Source organism: Calypte anna, chromosome 15 (genome assembly GCF_003957555.1).
Source record: "Calypte anna isolate BGI_N300 chromosome 15, bCalAnn1_v1.p, whole genome shotgun sequence".
NCBI classification, from domain to species: domain Eukaryota; kingdom Metazoa; phylum Chordata; class Aves; order Apodiformes; family Trochilidae; genus Calypte; species Calypte anna.
This window is the reverse complement of record NC_044261.1, coordinates 1,733,862-1,758,189: the sequence shown is the minus strand read 5'-3', so window position 1 is coordinate 1,758,189 and position 24,328 is coordinate 1,733,862. Positions and strand designations below refer to the sequence as shown.

The 24,328-nt window shown below is 51.9% G+C and overlaps 2 protein-coding genes and 1 long non-coding RNA gene across 3 annotated transcripts; 2 read left to right on the top strand and 1 right to left on the bottom strand.

Annotated features, from left to right (window-relative positions):
- Nucleotides 1–11: 11 nt before the first annotated feature.
- ACAD10 (acyl-CoA dehydrogenase family member 10) lies at nucleotides 12–12,750 on the top strand. The gene is given in 15 exon segments (XM_030460775.1): nucleotides 12–69; nucleotides 571–737; nucleotides 1,115–1,263; nucleotides 2,063–2,257; nucleotides 3,831–3,989; nucleotides 4,522–4,681; nucleotides 5,091–5,232; nucleotides 5,958–6,026; nucleotides 6,749–6,930; nucleotides 7,752–7,902; nucleotides 8,466–8,611; nucleotides 9,263–9,436; nucleotides 9,922–10,166; nucleotides 10,168–10,272; nucleotides 12,351–12,750. Coding segments are annotated over 14 exon segments (2,232 nt in total). The 5' UTR covers nucleotides 12–69; nucleotide 571; the 3' UTR covers nucleotides 12,540–12,750.
- Nucleotides 245–15,082, bottom strand: LOC115599236. Its single transcript, XR_003988232.1, has 3 exons — nucleotides 14,859–15,082; nucleotides 578–770; nucleotides 245–356 (listed from the first exon to the last, which is right to left on the bottom strand). It is a non-coding gene; the product is annotated as an uncharacterized LOC115599236 (long non-coding RNA).
- ALDH2 (aldehyde dehydrogenase 2 family member) lies at nucleotides 15,057–24,013 on the top strand. Its single transcript, XM_030460778.1, has 13 exons — nucleotides 15,057–15,265; nucleotides 16,303–16,407; nucleotides 17,561–17,701; nucleotides 17,971–18,050; nucleotides 18,382–18,493; nucleotides 19,334–19,462; nucleotides 19,883–19,996; nucleotides 20,433–20,535; nucleotides 21,112–21,296; nucleotides 21,644–21,808; nucleotides 22,044–22,201; nucleotides 22,679–22,793; nucleotides 23,509–24,013. Exons 1-13 carry the CDS (start codon nucleotides 15,137–15,139, stop codon nucleotides 23,539–23,541), a joined length of 1,569 nt encoding a protein of 522 aa, XP_030316638.1. The 5' UTR covers nucleotides 15,057–15,136; the 3' UTR covers nucleotides 23,542–24,013.
- The last annotated feature ends 315 nt before the right edge of the window (nucleotides 24,014–24,328 follow it).

The following is a 24,328-nucleotide window of genomic DNA, read 5'->3' as shown; positions in this document are numbered from 1 at the left end:
GATGACGTAGCCGGGGGGTGAGGAGAGAGCGGAGGGCTGCGGGTAGAGGCGTTCTCGCGAGATTTCCAGGTGTGTTCTCGCGGGATTAGGCGGGGGGAAAGGCCTGGCCTGGATAAGGCCTGGGAGAGGCCGGGGTAAGGAGGGGAAGGGGGGGGGGACGCGGAAGGGACAATAAAAGCTCCTTCCGTGTCCCCCCCTCCCTACCCCGGCCCCCCAGGGGTGACCTCGGGGCTGAGCAGAGGGGTGGGACACCGGGAGGGGGGTGAGAGGCCTGCCCGCAGCAGAGCCATAGGCTCCGTTACCATGGCAACGCCGGAGGGAGCAGGCCCCATCCTCCTCGGGGTGAAACGCCCTCCCTAAAAAGAAATAAAAAGACAAAGCCCCTTTCATCCTCTCTCCCTTCCCGCAGTGCGAGCGATGAAGTAAAAAAAAAAAAGAAGAAGCAAACCAAAACTATAAAAAAAAAAAAAAGAAAAAAAAAGAAAAGCAAACCAAAACTATTTCGTCATTCTGTACTTTGCCCCTTTGGGAGCTGAGAATTTCCCTCAATCCCTTCCCTGCTGTTTGCAGAATGTACCTGAGGAGAGCTGCCCTGTGGCTGCTGCGTGTCGGGAGCCGGGTCACTGCTCGGGATCCTGGGGGGTCACTCCGGAGTCAATCCGGATTGTGTCCTTACAGAGCTGTCATCTTTGAGGCCGGCGGGGTGCTCCTCCCCTCCCCGGGCAGGACGGCTGCTGGTGCGTGGCCTCTTCCTGCTCCTCTTGGTTTCTCTGCAGGGAGGGAAAGGGAAGGTCGGGTGGGATGGTGTTCCAGTGCTGGCACTTGGCTGTGTCACCAGGAGTGACCAAAATATTCACCCGTCTGGGTGAGGAAATCTCCTGGTGCTGCCCTTCAGGACACTTCAGGAACTCGGTGTTTTCACCCAAACTAAAACCAGAGGTGAGGTGCTCCAGCTTGGGAGGGGAAGGGCAAAAATTAAGGTCTTTTAGGTGAATCCCCCCCAGCCCAGCAGAGTCCTGGCTGATGGCTCAGCACTTCAGGCTCCTTCCTCAGCTCTGTGGTGCCACCACACGTGTTCCCTTCCTGGTTTTTTTTTTTACTTTTCCCTGTACAGAGTGGGAGGCCCAGCACTGGATTCCAGCTGGCACCATCCAGCAAGCTCTACACTCCGGAGGGGAAAACAGTCCCTCTGGGAAGTACAGCAGAGGAGAGCTGACGGCTGTGGAGTTTTTGCAGGAACTGGGACAGCAGTGCTTTGAGATTGTGAGACAACACCCCCCAAACCTCACCCCATCTCCTCCTTCCTGTGCTTCCTGCAACCCTGCAGTGTGGGGGTTCAGTGAGGAACGAGGGTGAAGCCCTTGATACAAGGGTTTTCCATCTAGGAAGCATTGCTGTTGGATCAGGGCAGGATTTTTGCTGCCATTGTTATTTTGGTCCCTGGCAGGATGCTCAGCTGAATTTGCCTTTCACTTCTGCCAGCTTCTTCCTGCATGTTTCATAACTTTTGGTTGGTTTTTTTTTATTATTATTTCAAGACACCTCTAGAGTCAGCTGAGACGAGAAGTCAGAGGGTGAGAGATCAGCCACCAGGCTTTTTGCTGCTTGCTCCTGCATGGACATTCTCCCCATGGTCTCTGGGGAGGGTTTTTAGGATCAGTAGAAGCCCCTCCACCACAGCTCCGGGGGCACAGGGCAAGAATCCTCTTTGGAATCGAGGCTTATTTGGGAAAAGCTCGGTCTGAAAGGCAGGATGCCTCCTGCTGGATGGTGAAGCAGAGTTTCTCTCTAACCTGGGGCAGGCAGAGCCCCAGTGCAGCTCTCTTTCCCCAAACCAGCCTTTTATCTCTGCTGCTGCTTCTGTAGAATCAGGCATGTGAAAATGTTTGTTTATTTGGTGTGAGGAATTGAGCTGGGAGGTTGACTGCCTGCCTGCCTCTGCTGCTGAAAGGACAGCAAGATGACTCAGGCAACCTCCCCACACCACCACTCTATTTTCCTCCCTGCTTAAAACCCATTTACAGCTAATTATCATCTGGGGGGATTTTCTCTGGTTCCTTAGGCAAATGTCTCTGTTCCCGTGGACTCTTTTCTCTTGGACTTAATAAAAGCCGAGCTGATAAAACAGCTCCCCATCCTGGCAGAAGCAGCACAGTGTATCCGTGCAGAAGGGCTCAAGACAGCTCTGCTGAGCACCAGCTTCTGTCTGCCGACTGGAGAGAGCTCTCTGCCCCTGGATCGAGAACACTTTGATGTGGTGAGCTGGGGTGGGATCCCAAATTCAGCTCTGCTGGGGCTGGAGAAATTCTTTACATGTAATTTTGACCTGTAATTCTTTTTACAATTCTTTACATCAAAGGGCAGCCAGGTGGTAGTGGGCAGAAATGTAACAGTCTGTGAAAAGGTTTCCTGGAGTTCTGCCCTGCTGTGGGGGGGTCTTGGAGGGGGTCTGGGTGAGTGGCAGCTTTTGGTGCATTGGAAAATCGATTGCAAAGAGCCCACAGGACCCCAAGTTAATGTGTAGCAGGCATAGGTAGCAAGCTCAGGAACACTCAGAAGCTGCAACACTACAGGAGAAATAAATGTGGTTCCCTTCTTCCCTGGCTGCTTTATAGTTGGCCCTTGCTCTTGTAAAGTGTCACTCAAAGAACTGCAAAGCAAACACCCTACACTACAAACAAATCCTGCTACCCTGAAGTGCTGAGCTGAGACCCCTCTCCTCACACACTTCACTCTGCAGCAGCAGAGCCATGAAGCTCAAGGCTGCTTCAAGTGGCTTCAGTTTAGCAGGCAGCTCTCAGGACTTGCCTCAGCACAGCAAAAATTTGCTTTTTTTTGTGCGTCCTGTCTCACATCTTTGAATTTCAGGAGTTTGTTCATTACTTAAGTTCGTTTTATAGCCTTGACTGAGACAACAAAACATGCAGAGAAGTGTCACACTGCTACATGTAAAACCTGGGACTGTTCAAGCTCATCTTGTCAACGTGATGCCATCCCTGAGCTGGCTTTCTGAGCATTACACTGGTGGCACTGGTGCCTGTGAGGTTCTCTCAGTAGAGTGCTGCTCTCTGGAGATGCTCTGTGGTACCTTTCATCCCAGGCTGCTTCAAAGCACTTTAATAACCCTGGTTTATCCAGTGTCATCATCACTCATGTGGTGTGGCTCTGCTCTAACAGCAGGTGACAGCTCTGCACAGTAATTAGTGGGGGGAAAAAAAAAAATAATTGCATGTGGATTTCCACCAGGACTGGCTTTTATGTTTAGCTAATAGATTCATTTCTGTTCCTGTCAGTGCTGGGGTGAGATACTGCTTGAATTTTTCATGGTGTTAAGGGCAATTTGTGTATTTAGAGGTGGACTCAGGACTTTTTTGATGCAAATTTGGGGCAGATGATGATGGTCACCATCCCTGCTGCTGCTGTGAGGATGGCTTTGGCAGGGCTGGTAGGTGCAGTGGTCACAGCAGCACTTTTCCAGATCATTTGAAAGGGGGTGCAATCCAAGGCTTTCTTGGACAGCACTGAGCAATTGGTCTGAGCCATCCAGTGAGTCTCCCACATTGTGACATCTCGTTGGATATCTTCCACCCAAGGACTGGCTGATCCTGTTGAGCTTATTAGAGCTGACAGAGCCACAGCCAAGCAGCTGGCACCCACACAGCCCCTTCCTTCAGCCACGTCCTCCCCACCTCCCTTCCCCGTGCCCTTTATTGCACACATTACTTAGACTGTCAGTCTCCTTTCCCACCCTCCCACCCTCCATTTCCAGCACTGCACAGATGTTTGTGGCCAGGGTAGGCTCATGCATAATCCATTTGTTGTTGCCACAGATGATTGAATCTCCTCTGGGAGGGCTGTGCCAGCCAGATCCTGGGATCTACAGCCTCTGCTTGGAGCGCTTGGGTGTTCAGCCCCAGGAATCCATCTTCCTCGACAGCAACAGCCAGAACATAAAAGCAGCAGCCCAGCTGGGCATCCAAACGGTGAAGGTACAGAGCAGCACAGCCAGGGGGGGCTTTGGGTTTGGTTTTTAAGTCCAGAAGCTGCCTTGGGCTCAAATGGCTCAGGGGTTTCAGTCTCAGTGTTGCCAAGCCTTTTGTTTCAGCCCCTGTTAAGAGAAGCAGCCCTACCCACCTGGTTAGGACAACCACATCCATGTGGGATATTTTTAAGCCATTCCTAGAAGCTCTGAGGTGCTTTGGATCTGTCAGATGGGGACTGGTTAACCCCCAGGCTTTGGAGACAGGGAGCACAGGGGTTTTACTTCACTGAAGGGGAAGGACAAGCATGGGACTGGTGGGAAGAGTGAACTCCACTCCCTGGGAGTTCCAGCTCCTACCCCAGCCCAAGCTGGGACAGGAACCAAGGTGGGAGGCTCAGCAAGGGAATGATCCATGAATTCCTGTGTGTGTCAGTGGATCTCACAGATAAATGCATCACAAGTGTGCAGAGCTCTGTCTTTCCCAGGCAGTTTTATCTCCCAGCTATCACTCAGTGTTTCTCCCTCCCTCCTGCTTTCAGGTCGATGATCCAGAAGCAGCACTCAAAGAGCTGGAGACCTATCTGGGTTTTCCTTTGCAAGGGTTTGTTCCATACACTCATTCAGTGAGACCAGGCATGGAAATCCCACAAGATCGTCTGCAGAAGTACCTTGAAAATGTTCTTGGTGTCCAGGCAAGAGGTATCACAAAGCTCTTTGCTCTTCAGCCTGAAATCTTGTATATTCCAGAGCTGGTGACTCTTTCCATCATACAAGAGATGGATTGAAAAAGAATATTAACAAAATGCTCCTGATCTCCAAGTGAGTGTGGCAGCCATTCAGGTTTCAGTGAGCCATTTTAGGACTTTCTCATTTGGGAGGGTTTGGGCACAAGTGGCTAAAGAGAAGCCAGGAACATTCCTGCCCTGTGAGCCATCCACGAGTGACTGCTTGTGGGATTTGGGATACAGGAGCAAAGTGTAGCTTCCTGCTTGCTGCAAGTGAGATCTTGGAGCCAGGCATAGAAAGGGGAAGTAAAACCTGATGAAGTGGTGAGAAATGACCCCAACTTGTGCTTCTCTCTGCTGCCCCTCTGCTCCCAACCCTCCAGGCCCACCAGTCTTACGGCAGTTTGGCCACGGACCATCTGCCCGGACCTACTGTGTCCAGTTTGGAGATCACCACCTGGTGCTGAAGAAGGAGCCCTCTGCCAGGCTGTGTCCCTCAGAATCTGCTGTTGGGAGGGAATACAGGTGAGGAGGAGCTGTGCTCCTCATGGGCAGACACCTGTAGGGATCCCCAGACAGCCCCACCTGAGGGGCAGGGCTCTGTTCCAGACTTGGCTCTCCTGTTCCACGTCACACACACACAGCTCACACACCTGAGCCCCCCCACTCTCCCCCCCCTGCAGTGCAGTCAGGTGAAAAACACCCTCCCTGCTCCTGCTCTGTGACCCTTCCAATCCAGGGAGCACGTCCCAGTTCTCCCAGCACATGTCAGGAGATGCAGGATCTCACTGTGGTCTCTGGCACCTTGGGTGGGAGAGAAGTTGCAGCACAGCCCTGCAGCTGAGCAGGAAGAGCCTCACCAAGGGTGGCCCCGTGCTGGGGGGGTCATGCTGGGAACCAGTTTGTTGGGAACCAGTTTGCTGTGTACCAGTTTGCTGTGCCAGAGCTCTCTGCCTCAGCACCAGCACAGTTGGACACTTTTTTTTTTTTGGGGGGGTGGCTGCTGTGATCTCCCCTGGGTTTTCCAGAGTGTGTTTGTCTCAAGGGTCTGGGCCATGCAAAGATTTTGGGGTGCTGCTTTCCTCTTCCCCCACCTGTATTATTTGGGTGTTTCAAACTGTGCACAAGGGTTTTTTTGTGGGGTTTTTTTTTTTTTGTAATATTGTGTGTCTGCCTAGCAACAATGCAGTTCTAGGATCAATTCCCTAATGCTCTCTGTGCTGACACAGCTCTCTGACTCTCCCTGGCAGGGTGCTGAAGGCTCTCTCTGAAGCTGGAGTTCCTGTACCCACTGTACTGGCTCTCTGTGAGGACAAAAGGTAATCTTGTCCTTTCTTGACAACTTCAGCCAGATCCCCCAAAAACGAGGAGGGGAGGGAAGAAGGAGCCAGACCTCACAAAGTGCACTGTTGTAATGAAGTGTTTGCCCTGTCTCAGGCTAGAGGAGCCTCTAGAGGTTCAGAGGACAGTAATCCCTTCATCTGACTTCCTTTAGTGTGTCCCTGTTTTAGCAATCAATCAAAATACTCCCTTCCTTTGAAAAAAGTACAAGACAGAAAATCACCTTTATCCTGGCCCAAACCAGGACAGCAGCTAAACACAATGCTGTGGAGCTTCCTGCTGACTCAGCACTCTCAGGTGCCCAATAACGAGGTGATTTTTTTTCTAACTGCCCCAAGCTCTACAGCCACCATAGCAGCACAGCCATGCTCAGCTCTCTGCTGGCTGCAGCAGCAGCAAAGCCTCTGCACTGCAGCTTCCCCTGTGTCCACAGGAGGTTCTGTTTGTGTGCAGAGCCTGCTGCAGGGCAGGCAGGGAGGAGGGTGATGCTGGAACCTGGCTCCAAGCTCAGCTTCCTGCTCCTGCCACTGGCTGGAGCCCCCAGAGCTGGGTGTGTGAGCACCCAGGGAGCTGTGGCTGCTCCTCCCCTGGCCATGCAGGTGAGGCCTGGGGGCATGGGGAAGGTGCAGGTGAGCTCTGCAGGGGTTAGGCAGGCAGCAGGATTAACCTCAGCCCCACTGGTTCTCCCTTGCTTCCCCAGCACCCTTGGCACCCCTTTCTACCTGATGGAGCACTGTGCTGGCTGTGTCTACAGTGATGTCTCCCTCCCCACGCTGCAGCCTGGCCAGAGAAAGGCTCTTTATGCTGCCATGAGTCAAGTCCTCTCCATGATCCACAGCATGGATCCCAGAGCAGCCAAGCTGGAAGACCTCATGGAGCATGGTGAGAGCAGCCTGGGGATCCTCTGTCACTGCTTTCTTCCTATGAGGAGAGGCTGAGGGAGCTGGGGGTGTTGAGGCTGGAGAAGAGGAGGCTCAGGGGAGACCTCATCACTCTCTCCAACTCCCTGAAAGGAGGTTGGAGCCAGGGGGGGGTTGGGCTCTTTTCCCAGGCAACTCTCAGCAAGACAAGAGGGCAGGGTCTCAAGTTGTGCCAGGGGAGGTTTAGGTTGGAGATTAGAAAGAATTTCTTTACTGAGAGGGTGATCAGGCATTGGAATGGGCTGCCCAGGGAAGTAGTGGATTCTCCGTGGCTGGAGATCTTTCCAAAGAGCCTGGATGTGGCACTGAGTGCCATGGGCTGGGAACCACGGGGGGAGTGGATCAAGGGTTGGACTTGATGAGCTCTGAGGTCCCTTCCAACCCAGCCAATTCTATGATTCTATGATTCTCCTGTGTGTCAGCATTTCAAGGGATGGGCTCAGCTACAGGACTTGGGGCAAACTTGGGGGCAGTTGGGAAAGTGGAGTTGGGCAGCAGGGTGTCTGCATCCCCAGGCACAGTGGCAGAGCTTCTTCAGATCCCCCAGAGATGTGCTTGCTGTTAGAAGTTATATTTTTGTCCAAGATCTGATGATTTCCAGCAGAATATCACATCCAGGGCCAAATAAGAATGTATGAGACACAATTAAACTCTTGGAGCTTGTCTCAGGGTGCTGGGCTGAGGTCTTGGCTGTTCAACATCTGCATTCACCTTTGATGTATCTCCTCTGAAGCCTCTTTGTGCCTGTCCCTTTCCCTGAAAGTCTTTGTTCCCTTTTTACAGGGAATTACATCCAGCAGCAAGTTGAGGCCTGGACAAAGCAGTACCGAGCCATGGAAACTGATGTGATCCCAGCCATGGAGAGACTCATCCAGTGGCTGCCTCTGCATTTTCCTGAGTCTCAGAAGACAACAGTTGTGCATGGTGATTTCAGGTACTGCCTGGCTGACAGCACTTCCCTGGAGCACATCCCAGGTGGCAGAGAGAGAGAAAAAGTGTAAAGCAACCTGCAAACTATGGGGTGGTGCTGAGCTGGGCTGGAGCAGCTCTGTCTCCTCCTCAGTAGGCTGCTGCCCTCTCCTGGGGCTCAAACAGGTGAAGGCTGTACTGTGAATAATGTACAGCACAGCAAAGTGCAGGGCCTGGAGTTATTTTGTGCCTTTTAAATGACCAGGAGGTGCCTCTGGGCCCTGACTTGCCTGCTTCACTTTTTGGCCAGGCTGTGCTGTCACATCTGTTAATGAGCTGAGAGCCTGAATAACTGGGTTTCATTCTGCAAAGCAGAATTCAGTTAGTTCATCATTAACCAGGGAGCTCACTATTGACTAATCTCCATCCTCCCATGCAGAAATTAATCTTTCACTTGTGCAGCCTCCCAAAGGGCTCAGCAATTTTGCAAGAGAATGAAGAGCACAGGAAAGCACCTACTGCTGCTGAACATCAGAAGTTTTTGCCCCCTCTGGAGACTTTTCTGATCTCTTTTTCCCTCTGATACAGGATGGACAACCTGATCTTCCATCCAGACAGGCCAGAAGTCCTTGCTGTCCTTGGCTGGAAGCACTCAACCCTAGGAGATCCCATCTCTGACTTGGCAAATAACTGTATGGCCTACTTCCTGCCACCTCACTTTAATGCACTGAGAGGTACAGACAGAGGAACCAGGGTTCAGAAACAGCTCCTGCCCAGAGAGGCAGCAGAATGGGTTGTGGGGCTTGTACTGTGCTGCCTGCTCTGCCCTTTCTCTCCTCCCTGAAGCCCCTTCCATCCCTCCAGGGCACCTTTCTGCATGTCCAGTTTGGGTCACCCCATCCCCAGTTTGTCTCCTGTCTGGCAGATACTCTGCCGCACCCCCCCTGTCCTGTTTGGTACTGTCACCCTGCTCATGCACATGGACCTTTTTTAGCAGTCGTGTCAGAGATGGTCCCAGAGAGGCAGAATCTGCTTCCCAGCTTCCAAAATTTCAAATTACTTTGGCTTATTTTCCTCCTTGCTTCAGCTGTAAAGCTGGGGAACTCTTTTTGGAAGGAAAGCTGTGAACCAGGCTAGCCCAGAAGAAGTTTGTCCACAAAGTCATTGAAAAGAACAAAATAGGGGTAAACATTCTAGGATTTAGGAGGAAGATTCATCAGCACTGCTTCCCCAGACTCACCCTGATGAAGGAAACTGTCACATTTGCATGTCACCTGTGTGCAGGTGTCTCCACTGTCCCACAGCTCTGCCACAACCCTCACAGCATCCCTAGAAGGATCTGAGCTCAGTCTGCTGCTTCACTGTTGCCTCTTCACATCTTCCAGGTTTGAGGAAGTGCAACCTGAGGAGCCTGGGAATCCCCACAGCAGAGGAGTATTCCCAAATCTATTGGGGTCACATGGGAATGGAGAGCCCTGAGAACTGGAATTTCTACCTGGCCTTTGCCTTTTTCCGACTGGCTGCAGCTCTGCAGGGGCTCTACAAACACTCTCTGACAGGTGAGGGACCCAACCACCCCCCCTGTGCTGCACAGGTCTCCAGCAGCACCGTGGGCTGACCCTCACATGGGGCACTTCCCCCAGACCTAAGTCTGGTCTGCTCCTCTTCTGGATTCTGGAGTCTGCTCTGCTCAGGAGTCGCTGTGTGGTCGCTTTTCTTTCCTGGGAGAAGGGAGCAGGGCCCGGAGTTCAGAGCTCAGTGTCCTACAGGTGGAGCTCTCAGACTTTCAAACTAAACACCACCTTAGAGGAGAGACATGGAGGCAGGGAGGTGGTGTGAACTCTCAGTGCTGTTTATCTGCCTGCATCGAGTCCGGCCCGGGAGTCGTTATCAGAGAAAAACAAAATGTTGTTTTTGTATCCCTTAAGGAGGAGCGTCCCCGAGTCCTGCTGGGCTGGCCCAGACGAGGCCACATGGTGCTGTTTGGGTTGTGATACCGGAACACGGGTTCTTTCAAAAACAAGTGTCCTTCTCTTGTCCCCAGGGGAAGCAGCTGGAGGTGAAAGCAGCCGGGAGGATGCAGAGTTTGTGGCCGACCTGGCCTGGGAGTTTGCCATAAAAGAAGGATTCCGTGTTTTTAGCAGCCTCCCCACCAAAAAGCCTCTTGCACGAGGTTACAGCACCTGGACCAGGTGTGGGCTCTTCCTCAGCAGGAGCTGTGGTACCAGGCCACATCCTGGTGAGTCCGAAGTCCCCCTGGTCACTGCCCCCCACCAGCTCCATGGGGATGATGCAGCAGGGGCTCCACTGGAAGCTGGAAAAGATCGTGGGAGTGCAGTGGAGTTTTCTGATTTCCCAGCCCAGATGGACTCCACGTGCCCTTCTGGAGCTGAAGGTGAGACCTCTTCCTCCCTAAAGCAGCTCCTTGCTCTCCTGATCATATCAGACCCTTGGCACTCCTGGAGTCCAGAAAGGGGCTGGGTTCCCATTGCTGGCTACACTCTGGTTCCAGAGTTCATCTTCTGGGAAGCAGCAGTGTCAGGAGGCAGCACTCCCTTCCAAGATGAGCAGTTGAAAGCCAGCCCAGCTGTAATTGCTGGTGCTGCTCCACCAGGGTCCTGCCACCAATGGAGCTCCCAGAGCTTGGCTGGGTTTGGTCTTTTCATCACCTGCTACTCCAGTGCTTGCTCATTCCCTTCTTTGGCAGGGGGAAACCTCAGTGCTGTCTTTGTGTGGAAAAGCTAAATGAAGTCTTTTTGTAAGAACCCCTCCAGGTGCCTCTTTGGGAGGTCCCTTGGGTCGTGCTGGGAGCTGCTTGCACCTCCTAGGCTCTTCTGCACAGAACTGTAGCCCTGAAGCCTCAAAATGGAGGGACACTGATCATGCCTGGTGTGGTGGGGAGGAAGCAGAAACCAGCACCAAAGTGACTGTGGGTTGGTGGCAGGAATGGGAGCAGCATCAGGACTCAAGCTGTAGAGTTTTAATTCTGCATCTCTTCCTGCAAGGAGTTCAGGTCAATCTGTAGAGCTCTGGACACGTGGGTCCCCTGCCTGGGCTCTGCAAACTCTCTGGTCCCACCTTGGTGCAGCTCAGTGTGGCTCAGCCCATGGCTCTGGGTTGCAGATTTGCTGGGAATGTTGTCAGAAGTAATCACTGACTGGGTGTGTCAGCAGAGCAAACATTCCTATCCTTGGCTTGCTACTGGGGATGTAGTCTTAATCTATTGTAGTGATATTATCAACAGCCAGTGGGTTGTTTAACAGCCTTTTAGCTGCCAAAACAACACCAACAAAAAAATCCCATCTGTTGTTCAGCCCTTCAGAAACATTTCCTTGTGCTCTGGCAAAGAAACCAGCAAACCCAGCATTTCAGGGTGCTAAGTAGCTGATCCCCTAAGGAGGTGGAAAAGGAGGGCATGCAGGAGCTCTGGGGATCTTGGAAGTGCTGAGATGAACAGATGTCTTTGCCCTGCTTCCAAACACTCATCTTCTGAGCTGGGAGAGAGTTGTCAAGACTCCCAACATCAGGACTGCCACGTTCCCTCTCCTCCATGCCTTGGGTTTGTGGTAGAGACACTGTTCCTTGACTGAGGGAGCAGAGAACCCCTTCATTCCTGCCATTATCCCACTGCTTTTTCCCTTGGCATCATCCCTGCACTGCCAACCTTTGCTGTGGAAGCACTTTGTGAGAGCCAAGGGAGGAGCCTTGCTGCCCATAGCAGAAAGATAATGCAAAGGAGCCTGACACAGGCAAACAGCCCTGGCTGGGGACTGCCATGGCACTCCTTAGCTGGGCAGGAGCCAAGGGAAAGGGCAGAGCTGCTTCCTGCCAGGGCTGGAGGTTGCTCCCAGCAAACTTGGCAGGGAGATGCCCCTGGCTGAGGTGCTCCCAGCCCAACATGGGCACCCAGCAGACTTTGCACACTGGTGCCCAGGGCTGCCTGTCCCCACACTTCTCTGGGGGATCTTCTCCAGAGGAGCAAAACTGTTTCAGAGTGAGAGAAGGGTGTCTGGGGACACAGCTGCCCTGCCTGGGCAGGAGCCAGGACTGCCTAGCAGAGGGGGACAGCCCCAAGGTGAGGGGCTGGAGGAGGACATGATGTGTCCCCTCCTCTTCCACCAGGCAGAGAGTGCCAGGGCCAAAGCAGCAGTGCTGGAGATGACTGTGCAGGCCATGGATCAGCAGCACCAGGTGAGCACCCAACATCTGACCCTTCTCTGGCCAAAAAAATGCCACAAAGGGACCCATCTGCTTTTGTGAACTCCTCCACACCAGGAGGGAAGCATTGCAGCCTAGAGCCCCTGAGCACCAGGGGTGTCCTGCCTGTTGTGGGATGTCCCAGGTGAGGACATTTCCTCAACACTGTGTTCCTCAGGGCATCTGGATGGGTCTGGGCTGTTTGCTGCCACCCTTCCCAGGTCCTGCAGCCCTTTGCGTGGGCTTTTATTTCACGTGGGCTTTGATCTCACTCAGGTCTCTGGAGCAGAGCATTTCCACAGCACAGCCCCCAGCCTCAGACCTGAGCTCCATGTCTGGCTGAAGATCCTGTGTGGTCCAAAGAACAGAGCTCTCCAAACCCCAGCTGAGCCACCAACCACAGGACTGAGGAGCCTTGGACATCAAACTGAACCAGCAGCTCCAGCATGGGAGTGGTCATGCTAACAGCAGCATGGCAGCTTCTGAATTGCAGTGATGTTTGTTGTTCTCTCCTATCTGGGACTCAGCCTTTACTGCCAAGCTCAATATTTATGGGGCAAAATACATCCCTGGATCATCAGGCTGCAGGCAGTCTTGAAAGGGGGGGAAATGGTCAGGAATGACCAGGCTAAGGTTTCAGAACTTGGCTTTGGGGAATAAAGAGAATGGAGAATGGTGTCTCTTGTCCTTCAGTACAATCTGCAGACTCTAGAAGGACTCCAGTCACTGGTGGGGTGAACTGAATCAGGTCCTCAAGGATTATGGCCTCAGTGGAGGCTCCAAAGCTGAGGCAATGCCTGGTCCCTGGAGCTGGGAGGAAATGGGAGAGCTCCATGGTCCCATGATGGCAGTGGATCTCTCTGGGTTCCTCTGGGGGTCAGGGAGGATGCAGAGTGGCTCAATGGGGGCTTTCAGTGCTTCACAGAGGCCTGCAGCAAGGAGAGAACTCTGGGGACAATCCCTGTGGGAACAGTTCCTGGGCTCTTTATGTCTGGTCTGGGATGAATTCAGTAATAAAGTAATGGGCACTCTTCTTTGAATTCTTCTCCAGCATGGGTGCAGCCTCACAGATCCCTTTCACAAGGCCATGTCCACATGCTCAGGGTCACCACCACATCTCTGCGCTCAGGAGCACAAGGGATGCTGCAGAAGGGCCCTGGGGTGGCTGAGTTGACTCCTCAACACCAGGGCTGAAGGGAAGGCTCCTAACCTGAGCTTTGGTTTCTGCAAAAACCAGGGTGAAATTCTGCCTTAAGTCCTGGCACTCAGCTCTGGAAGGGAGAGGGAGCCTCTGTCTGCACAGCCCAGACAGTTGGGATTATTTCCTAACAAGCACCTGGCTTCAGGCCTCCCACCATCCCATCTTTCAGGCAGACTCAGTCCCAGCCAAGCTCTTGCAGGGCTGAGAGTTGGCTCTGCCATGAAGGTGTCTCCTCCATTGCATGTGGTTTCAGTGCTACTGGGTTTGTCTGCTAAGCTGCAGGGAAGGGAAGGGTCCTGCTCCAGAGGAGAAGAGCATTAACACAGGGCTAATGCCCACTGCCCTTGGCTGTCTGTCCAGGTGTCAGCAGAAAACACACAGCAGAGCCTGTGGGAGCTCAGGTCTGGCTGGGGCTCAGCTCTGAGGTGTCCTGAGCAGGCCCCTCTGGGAGATTTGGTGCACACAGGCACATCTCTGCACACATCTCTGTGAATAAAACACAGATGTCCTTCTGGCATGTCCCAAAATGGCTGGAGGAGTGCAGATCTGCAGTAGGAACTAATGAGCCTCACAAGTGTCACCTCCTCAAGAGCTGCCCAGAACCCACTGCCTGGGAAATGGTCACCCCTGATATGAGTGGCCAAGGACAAGAGAAGCTGAAAGCCACCACAAGAGGATTTCTTTTCAGCTGATCTAGGAAACATGCAAACCAGTCTGGATAATCTTGGGCTTTGCCTCTCTGGGCTTTCTGGTTCCTCCCTTCAAAACGGGAATGATATTCCCCTTCTAACAGGAATGCCTGCAGACCTGCAGATGCAGGAACCACCACTGTGCTACCACCAAGACTTTCCACAAACTGGGTCCTCCAAGACAGTTGCTTACACTATTTTTACTGACATATTCTACAATTTTTCTGCCCTCCCCTTCCCCCCCAGTTACCCTTCACAGAGCCCTCACAAAAGGAGGCAGAGAGGTGCTGTCTGGTACAGGGTAGTGACCACATTTATACTGGAGGTTAAAAACTCTGTATATTTGGTCTGTGGTTTTGATTAAAAACTCTGTTTTTTTGGTCTATGACTTCCTTAGTGATGGTGATAACTCGAGAACATCCCTGTTCCCTGTGTGTGACTGCATTTAAGCACTCTGAAGTTGCACAAGACATCTTAAGCAAACAAGCAGAAAGCTTTAGCTATTGTTGGGAGCAATTTTACAAAGCTTCTCATTTGCATGCACCCAGACACCCTCCTGCTGTGAGAGCCTTTGCTGACTTTCTTCCACTTTTCCCCCACAAAGCAGTTTCTATTTTTGGGGTTTTTTGGGGTTTTTTTTGATCCTTGTGTGCCCACTCGTGGGCTTATGGTGGTGTGTCCAGGTAACCAGGGGTCCCCAACCCTTTTCCTCATCCCATTTGCACAACAGAAGTGTTTCTGGGTCTACTCTGCTTCTTTTTGCCTGGGCATGGGCAGGGACAGACAGGGCTGGGGACAGGGACAGACAGGGCTGGGGACAGGGACAATCAGTGCTGGACACCCACGAGGCATCATCCCCCGTGAACAAAACCAAGCCGTGCCGATTGATCTGACCTGCGCTGTGCCAGGCTGAGCAGTCCCAAGCGGATCCGAATAGGACCTGGCTAAGTCGGGATGAGCCGAACCTCACTGCCCGAACCCAGCCGAACCGAGCCCATTTGATCCAAACCGTGACGTGCCACGTCGGTTCGGCTCGGGTTGTGCTGATAGGGACAGGGCAAGAGCCCTGGGCCCACAGGGGGCGGGCGGAGCCAAGCGGGGCGGAGCGGGGCCGCCCCGGAGGATTGGGGACCGGTACCGCTGCCCGACCCGGCCCAGCGGAATCCTTCAGCATGTTGCGAGCTGCGCTGCTCGGTTCTCGGCTCTGCCGCGGCCCGGCCCGGTTAGGTTCGCCTTTTTCGGCCGCCGCCGCCTCCCCCATCCCGGCACCCAACTCGCGGCCCGATATCGCCTACAACAAGGTAGGGCCGGGAGGGAGCGGGCTGGGACGGGGGGCCCGGGGCTCCCGGGGCTTGCGAGGCCGGTGCGGGGTTGGGGTTAAACCCATCCCGGGTTTATCGCCGAGGCGGGAGGGGATGGAGCAGCGGGACCCCGGGGCCCGAAGCTCGGGGCCTTGCGGGAAATCGTCTGGGAAAGGAGCAAGCCCGGGAGGAGCAGCCGGCGGGTCCGGCGGGTCCGGCGGCCATCGGGTGTCACCCGAGTGCCCGCGGCTGTCGCAACCCCCGGTGCCGTGGGTGAGGGAGGAAAGTGTGCGAGGGGCGTGCCTGGCGAGGGGTTCGGTACCTGCAGAGATCCGACCCGCTCTGGGGTGACACGGCCCGACCCCCGTGTGGGTGCTGGGGGTCCTCTCCCGGTCGGTCTCCCGCCGGCCCCGACATGGGCAAAATCCTCGGCGAGCGCCGCGATCTTTGCTCCGAAGCTCTGTTGTCATGGGCCTGGAAGAAAAAAAAAAAAAGGAAATTCACCCTCACCAAAAGTGTGTGAGCAGCTGCTGGTGGCACCTGGTTCTGTTTCAGAATGGTCCATGGGGAAACTAACGTCAGTTGATTAGGGAAATGCTATAAAAGTTGTGGTGCTTGGTACGAAATCAACTTCCTCGGCCGTGCCTGAAGTGTTTTCCCCCTGCTCAGTCCCTGCCGTGTCTGTGCCTGAAGGATTTCCCCACTGTAAATCTCCTGGAGCTCCTGGTGTCCCTGCACACTTCCAGCCAGGCTTCCAGGTCTTGCAGACACCTCCTGAGAAGGGAACTGCTTCCAATTCCCGTGCTGTTTGCTGAGATGTGAATTCTTTTCATTAACTTGAGGCTCTGCCTTTTGTTGTGCACTTTTAGGCACTACTAAACACTACTCCATAGTATTGGTGCCTTTTTGGAGGCCCCACAAGTTGAGTCTCTTTTAATTAAAGCCAACCTGCTAAGATGTCATCAAACTGAAGCTCTTAATTTCACCTAGAGCTGGCTCTAAGGCTTAGGAGTGCTTTGCTTTTTTTTTCCTTGCAGATTTTCATAAATAATGAATGGCACGATGCAGTCAGTAAGAAAACTTTCCCCACTGTCAACCCATCCACAGGAGAAGTTATCTGCCAGGTTGCTGAAGGTGATAAGGTAAGGGTTCAGTCAATGAGATCATGGTTTTCCTCATCAGCAGGGTTTCTTCCCTGACTGCTTCCCCCTGGCTTTGCCTCTCACCAGTGGCAAACTGGGACTGGAAAGGGTGGAGTGGAACAGATGTGGAGTGCAGCAGAGCCAGAGTTGTGAGGCTGGGCAGGCAGGGATGAAGGCACCTTTGGGGTCCCATGGGTGCTGTGCTGGTGGTGTCACCCAGAGTCATGGTGGCAGAGGAGATGAAAGGTCAGGAGTCACCTGAACAGTCCCTTTCTGCTGGGCACATGTAGGGGGATCCCTAGGAAAAAGGAAAGGAAAAGGGAAAAGGGAATAGGGAAAAGAAAGTAGTGCTGGGGAACAGAGTGGTGCAATCCCTCCCTGCCTTATGCAGGGCCCTCCTGAGAGTCTGTGGCAGAGCTGAGGTGGTGTTTCCCAGCAATTTTGGGTTCTTCCTACAGTCTGGAAACTTGTTTATATTCCCCAAGGGAGAGGTGAGTGAGGGAAACCCTTTGTTGTTTGCTTGTTCGTGGTAGACTGGCTTGTCCTGGCAAGACCATTACAGCAAGCCAGAGCAGAACCAGCTAGAAACCAGTTAATGCCTGGCAGGACAAAGTGATGGGTTAGAGACATTTGGTTAAGGTAAAAAACTCCTTTAGACTGTGCTGGTGAAAGGGAATCCTGACAGTGTCAATAGCACACTCCTGGAGATTTTCCCATGCCTTCTAAGGAATATATATGGAGCTATAAACACAGCAGATGCCATTGCAGGAGTAACTTGACAATATTTGCACTCTGCATACCTGAAATAACTGAGAAGGTGAGTGCAGGTGGAGGCTGCACCCAGCTGTTTCAGTGCCATTCTTCCTCCCTCTTCCCCACGGATGCAGATGGGGTGAGGAAGCTGCAGCTGGTCCAGCTGGCACTGAGGCTGCAGTGCTGTGCAGTGGGGTCCAGGGGCTGCAGCTCCCTGCCCGGGGAGCAGTGAGTGTCTTGCAGTCAAGGCTCCAAGTTCTTGTCCCCACAAGGGCAGCAGCAGCCACTTGTGTTGTCCAGCTGGAGGTTGTTTGACCAGCGAGGGCTCCAGCTGTGTTTTGAGAGTGAAAGTACAGGCTGGTAGCTCCTTTCTCACCTTCTTGCCTGGATTCTCCTGCAGGAAGATGTGGACAAGGCTGTTAAGGCAGCCAAGGCAGCTTTCCAGCTGGGTTCCCCTTGGAGGAGGATGGATGCTTCTCACCGAGGGAAGCTGCTGAACCGCCTCGCTGACCTGATCGAGCGGGACCGCGCGTACCTGGCGGTGTGTATGGAGCTGGGCTGGGAACCCTGCTGCCAACCCTAAACCTGAACCACACCCTAAAAGGGTGGCTTGTGTCTCCTGGGTGAGATTTCAGCCACAGCTAAAACTGTGGGAGAGAGCTGCAAAAGGCTGAGGAAGTCCGTTGGGGAAGCTGAAAGCAAAAAGGCCAATGTGCCCCAAGGAAATGACAAAGTGGGAGGGGATCTCAGTCTGTCTGTCTGCCCTCTCCCACCTCCCTCTTCAGGCAACCTCATTGTCTCTTTTTGTAGGCTCTGGAGACTCTGGATAATGGGAAACCCTACTCCATCGCCTACCTGGTGGATCTGGACATGGTTGTCAAATGTCTCAGGTAGGTATGGAGGCTGCAGTCACTCTTCCTGCTCCAGCCTTGCTGCCCTGGAGCAGCTCAGCCCCTGCTCCTGCAGACACCAAGTGCCTTTTATTTGAGTGCTGTGGGGACAGAGCTGGATCTGACCTCTTGGTGTCATCTGGGAGAGAGGAAATGTTGTGTTAACTCTCCCTTCTTAAAATCACTTGTTTGAGAAATATCCCTATGGGTAGGGGGCTATGAAGTGACAGAAGAAGGAGGAAAGCAAATAGCTGGAAGAAGTTTCTCTTATTTTCTGTTGGCAAGAGACTTGTTGCTTTCAGTTCAGTGATCAAAACTTTGTTGTTTCTAGGTACTTTGCAGGCTGGGCAGATAAATTCCATGGGAAAACGATCCCATTGGATGGAGACTTCTTCTGTTACACAAGACACGAGCCAGTGGGAGTTTGTGGTCAGATAATCCCAGTGAGTAACATGTATCAGTAGTTCCTGGAGCATTTCAAGAATTCAGAGTTACCCTGGAGAGTTGCTGTGATATGCACTTGACTATCTGTTGCTGACCTGTTTGCTCCAGTGGTGAAGAAAGTTCTGGCTGTGGCAGCTGGGAGGGCTTTTGTTTTGCTCTGGCAGTCCAGAAGCACCTGGTGCTTTCATGGGCTCTGAGTAAGATTTACTTTGTATCTGCTGAAAAAAACAAACCCTATTGAAACCCCTTTAATGAAGTTATCTGGCTCAGAACCACGATGAAGTTTAAGCTACTACCTAACAATAAAACCAAAGTTCTGTGTGATGAGCAAGCAGAGATCTAGTGTGCAAAATTCAGCTTTATGTACCTGATCCTCTTTCTGTAACTGACAGCAGGAGCTGTCAAGGTGGTTTGAGCACAACAAAGCCATGGTTACACAATGATCCATGGGCAGAGTTGCCTCTCCACAGGAGCTGCCAGGTTCTGGTTGTTGCACACTGTATTTGCACAGTTTTCCTCTTTTTTTGAGCAAGACCTGAATGCAATTGCCTCACCAGCCTGTGTGAACTGCTCTGTCATTGCAAACAGCTTTCTTTCAAAAAGCTTCAAAAGAGCATTTAACCATTAAGCTGGCAGTAAAGATTAATTCCCCAAAAGTCAAGAGTTTTTACAGTGGTGTTTTGCTGGATAATCAGAAGGCATTGCTTGGAAAGGAGCCCAACACTGAAGAGCAGTTAGGAGAGGATGAGAGACTGCTCCATAGCTGACTGGAGGGAAGCTCACTGGGTCCTTCCTGATGAATCAGGAAGTTTTAAGCCCAAACCCTCTCTGTTTTTCAGTGGAACTTCCCACTGCTGATGCAAGCATGGAAACTGGGGCCTGCCCTGGCTACTGGGAACGTGGTTGTGATGAAAGTGGCAGAGCAAACCCCTCTGAGTGCTCTCTATGTGGCTAACCTGATCAAAGAGGTGAGTGAACAGGCTGGGTTTGTAGCCAGTGCCTCGTATGGTGTGATCCTGGGGAGCTGGGGAGTGCATGTGACAGCCAGAGAGAAGAGATGCCTGGTCCAAAGAAAAGCTGGATTGTCTTGGATACCTCAGTGTTTGGTTGAGCCAAAAGCTCTTCTCCTTCTACATGCGTAAGCAGAGGATGTAAATCTTGATCAGGGAAGGGCTCTCTGAGGCTCAGTTAAACAACAAACTTCAGGGTAGACAGAGACCTCCAAGCTACGCACAGCATGTGGGGTGGGGAGAGAGGAGTTAACCTGGTTCTGGCCAGCTGAACACTGAAACTAAAGACTCGAGTGATGCAAGTGAGGCAGGGAGTGCTGCTGCGAGGTGAAATCCTGGCTTTGTAAAAGTAAGAATGTTGCTCTCTCCCCCTGGCAGGCTGGGTTCCCACCAGGCGTGGTCAACATCATCCCCGGGCACGGGCCCACTGCGGGGGCTGCCATCTCCTCACACATGGATGTGGATAAAGTGGCCTTCACTGGCTCCACAGAGGTGAGGGAATGGCCTCAGCTTCCAGCCTGGGGCTTCCTGGGACTCTCTCCTTGCTGTAATACCTCTTCTGCACAGAATGCTGGAGGTGCCTTGCCTTCTTTCTACACTTCTTTTTGAGAAATGCAGTTGAATTTGGGGGGTGTGGTTTGCTTTTACTGCTTTTACTGCTTGTACTTTACATAACTCTTTTGTAGTCCCTGTTGTTTCCCTTGAGCTCCTTCTTAGGTGAGGTAAAGAGGTGAAGAGGTGAAGAGCTCAGTTGTTTCCTTAAACCCCTGACAGTGAAAGGATTATTATTAAAACTGCTGACTGAGATCTGAAGGGAGCCTCCCCTGACAGGTGTTGCCAGAGTTAAATCCTAATACCTGTTAGTTCCTAATACCTGCTAGTTCCTAATACCTGTCAGTTCCTAATACCTGTTGTTCTCCTGAGACAGGTTGGGCATCTGATCCAGAAGGCTGCAGCAGAGAGTAACCTGAAGAGGGTGACCCTGGAGCTTGGAGGAAAGAGTCCAAACATCATCATGTCTGATGCTGACAGTAAGCACCTCCTGCTGTAATCCTTGATCTGCTCCCTTCCTGTTGGCTTTCTGGGGTGCCCTGGGGATCAGCACTGCTCCACTCCCACTTCTTTCCCAGTCCTGTCTAAAAGTTCACTTACCAACAAATGAGAATTGTTCCAGGCTCTCCCTGCAGTTTCAGCCCTGTTTTTGGTTTTGTTTCTCCCTCTTAGTGTGTGTCACTCTTTGCTCACTTTACAAAGTTCTGGTTCCCTGATTTCTTGCCTCCAGGCTCCTTTCTGGGCTCGATGAGCCAACACACGTGCTTTTATATGGCAGTAAGGAGGGAAATGCTTCTAGATCTGGAATCCCTTGTCCTCACCACCTGATAATTTCCAATGAGAACTGTAATCTGCCTCAGATTAGGTTTTTTTCTCTGGTAGGTTTTAATAAGCCCTCATACTAATTAAATCTGTATCAAACACCCAAAGAATGGAAACCACCCGTCAACTACAAAGACTTTGTATCACTGATACTTACATGATAATTGTTCAGAAGAAGTCACTTGCTGATTTTGGTTGGTCTTGTTTGTTTTCTCTCCTCTCCCCAATCTCAGTGGACTGGGCTGTGGATCAAGCCCATTTTGCCCTCTTCTTCAACCAAGGGCAGTGCTGCTGTGCTGGATCCCGAACATATGTCCAGGAAGATATCTACCAGGAGTTTGTGGAGAGGAGTGTTGAGAAGGCCAAGGCCAGGGTGGTTGGGAACCCTTTTGACTTTAAAACTGAACAGGGACCTCAGGTAAGGGCAGGAAATGTCCTGAACTGTGACCTCTGAAGGTAATCCCAACCTTGAGTCACTGCCCATTGGTAAATTAGGATCAAAGGTGTACTTTGCTCTCTGGGTTTTGATCTGTGCCTGGTGCCTCCTTGCTTGTGCAGGAGGGAGAAGGTAAGCAACCATTCTGATGATCCCAAGCCTGCACTTGATGCTGTCATTTAAAAATGATCACCTTCTGGAAGCTGGTTTAGCAGTCTGTTGAAACGAGGAATTGCTAGAGCATAATGCTGTCCAGAGCAGGTTGTGGTTGAAACCCTTTTTATTCCCTGTAAAGGAGAAGCTGATCTGTCTGTCCTCGTGGCTCTTAGGTCGATGAAGAGCAGTTTAAGAAGATCCTGGGTTACATTAGTACTGGGAAGCGTGAAGGAGCCAAACTGCTGTGTGGTGGCAACCCTGCTGCAGACAGAGGCTACTTCATCCAGCCAACAGTCTTTGGGGATGTGCAGGACAGCATGACCATTGCCAGGGAGGAGGTGAGACCTGCAGCACCTTTCTAACCACCACCTTGTCCCTTCTTCATCACTTTGCCCCTTCTGATGCAGAACTGTGAAACTTGGCAGAAAGTTACCACCTGAAACTTCCTTTGAGATTAAATCCCAGGCATTTTGTAACAGGGGAAGTGGTACTTAAAGTGCTGTCCTGTGTAACTTCTACTATACACAGGTAACTCCAGTGATGAAGTCAGACAGATTTGTTTGGGTTTTGCAGATATTTGGGCCGGTCATGCAGATTCTGAAATTCAAAACCATTGAGGAAGTCATTGAGAGAGCAAATGACTCCAAGTACGGGCTGGCGGCCGCCGTCTTTACGAAGGATCTTGACAAAGCAAACTACGTGTCCCAGAGCCTGCGTGCTGGGACAGTCTGGTGAGCAGCAACACTTCCTTCCCCCTCAGCTGCTGGAAGCTTCCTTGCTAAGCTTCCTCTTCCACAGCCTGCCTCTGCTTTGCATCCATTTTTTCTGCACTCCACTGGGGTAATGTCAGAGCTCCAGCTGTGACGCTGAACGTCGGCAGTGCTGAGGTCCCACAGGGGGGGAGGAGAAGGTTTCAGTGTTGGATTGTTCTGTCTGCTGAGATCTGACAAGGGCAGAATTCCTGGGAGAGGGATTCAGGCATTGGAATGGGCTGCCCAGGGAAGTAGTGGATTCTCTGTGTCTGGAGATATTAAAAAAGAGCCTGGATGTGGCACTGAGTGCCATGGGCTGGGAACTGCAACGGTAGTGGATCAAGGGTTGGACTTGATGATCTCTGAGGTCCCTTCCAACCCAGCCAATTCTATGATTCTATGATCTCCCATTAAGTGTTCCTGAAACTGCTGAACTCTTCTTGGTTTCCATTGCAGGATAAACTGCTACGATGTGTTTGGGGCACAAGCCCCGTTTGGTGGCTACAAAGCTTCTGGGAACGGGCGAGAGCTGGGGGAGTATGGTCTGGAGGCTTATGTAGAGGTGAAAAATGTGAGTATCCCTGAATCCAGGGACTTCCCAACCCTCTGCCATGGCTCCACGCTCTATCTGTGCCATTTAGCTGCTTCTCACTGTAAAGAATGCAAGTGTGTGGATTTCTCCATGAGTTTATTTTGTGGAGAAGAGGAAGAGGATGTTGAGTCTGGGCTGGCACCAAGTGTCAGATGGATCACTGGGTGCTCAGCACTCAGGAGGGGGGATCTGAGCAGCAGGCACTGCTTCTTGGTGGCATTTTCTTGAGCTGCTGTGCCCTCGGGTCCACGTGTGAGAGGCAATCCCATCACCACAGGCTGAGTAATTTCCTGCAAGACAAAGCAGAGGGGCTGTCACACTCTGTGGTTGTAGTGGCAATGTCTCACAGGTGACAGAGCTCACCCATGGCCCTGGAGCTACCATACAGTGAAGTGCTGATGGCTGAGGGCCTCCAGCTTAGAGCTGGTGCTTTGGTACAGGAGCTCCAGGGGAGAACAAAGTGCCAGCACTTCTCCAAAAGCACCTCCAGAGAGATGCTGTGACCCCCCTTCAAGCTTCCCCCTCTCCTCTAACCTTCCAGATCCATCTCCAGACCAAGATGATCTGGATATACTGACTGGGATATACTGGACTCTGGTTCTATGGGATGCTGCTTCCTCTCAGCTCCCAAGTGAACACAACTGAACTGTGTCTGCAGGAAAATCACTTGTGACTTCTTTTTTTTATTTCCTAGGTGACAATCAAAATTCCACAGAAAAACTCCTAAAAGACAGCAGCCTGTCTGTGCATCTGGAAACACCTATGCAGCTTCATGAGACAGACAGCAGAAAGACACTTCCACTTAGGTGGAAAATACAAAACTTAACTGCATCAAGAAATGTTTCTTTAGAAGGTACCAGAAGGAGCTTTTGTTAGCAAACTTTATTTGGCTTTATCTTTTTCAAATACCAACAGTCAATCAAGTACTAATGCATTCTATGGGTGTACTCTTGTTGCACCTCTATTTGATGAATAGGGTTTTTTTTACCCTAAGAAATCATTTAAATGATAACTTTGTTGGCTTACACAGCCAGCTCTGTGCTCCTTGTCCTGTATGTCACACACGTCCCTTTTCTGTAAGCAGTGAACTGAGACTCAAGTTAACTGTTTAACAGAGCAGAAGAGCAACTTCCTTTGTGAACCTGAGGTAAAAGTTTGCTCTCACTGTATCTACTCACAATAAACATTCTTGTCTTATTGTCTTGTCTTATCCTTACCTTTGTTGGAGCAGTTTGTGCCAAGCAGGAGCTCAGGTGCACACACGAGTTTGTATTTCCTTACACACACCAATCACCCCAAGCAATTTTTAATGCATTCGCCCTTTCTTTAGGTAATTTTAAGTTACTGTATGACTTCCTGCCCTCTTTCATATTGCCTTTATGAGCAATGACACCCTACACCAGCCAGGCAACCAGAGGAGCCCCCACAACGACAAAAGCGTCGGGGGGACGGGGCTGACCGGTGCCTCAGCGAGCGGGTGGGGGGGTTGGGGGCACCTTTACCGTGTGGGCCTT

Bases quoted from the DNA above. Each gene is read 5' to 3' on its own strand.
- ALDH2 (XM_030460778.1), top strand. From the start codon at position 15,137: ATGTTGCGAGCTGCGCTGCTCGGTTCTCGGCTCTGCCGCGGCCCGGCC. The intron at 17,702-17,970 runs GTGTGTATGGAG...CTCTTTTTGTAG, and splicing joins GGGACCGCGCGTACCTGGCG to GCTCTGGAGACTCTGGATAA. The intron at 22,202-22,678 runs GTGAGCAGCAAC...TTTCCATTGCAG, and splicing joins CTGCGTGCTGGGACAGTCTG to GATAAACTGCTACGATGTGT.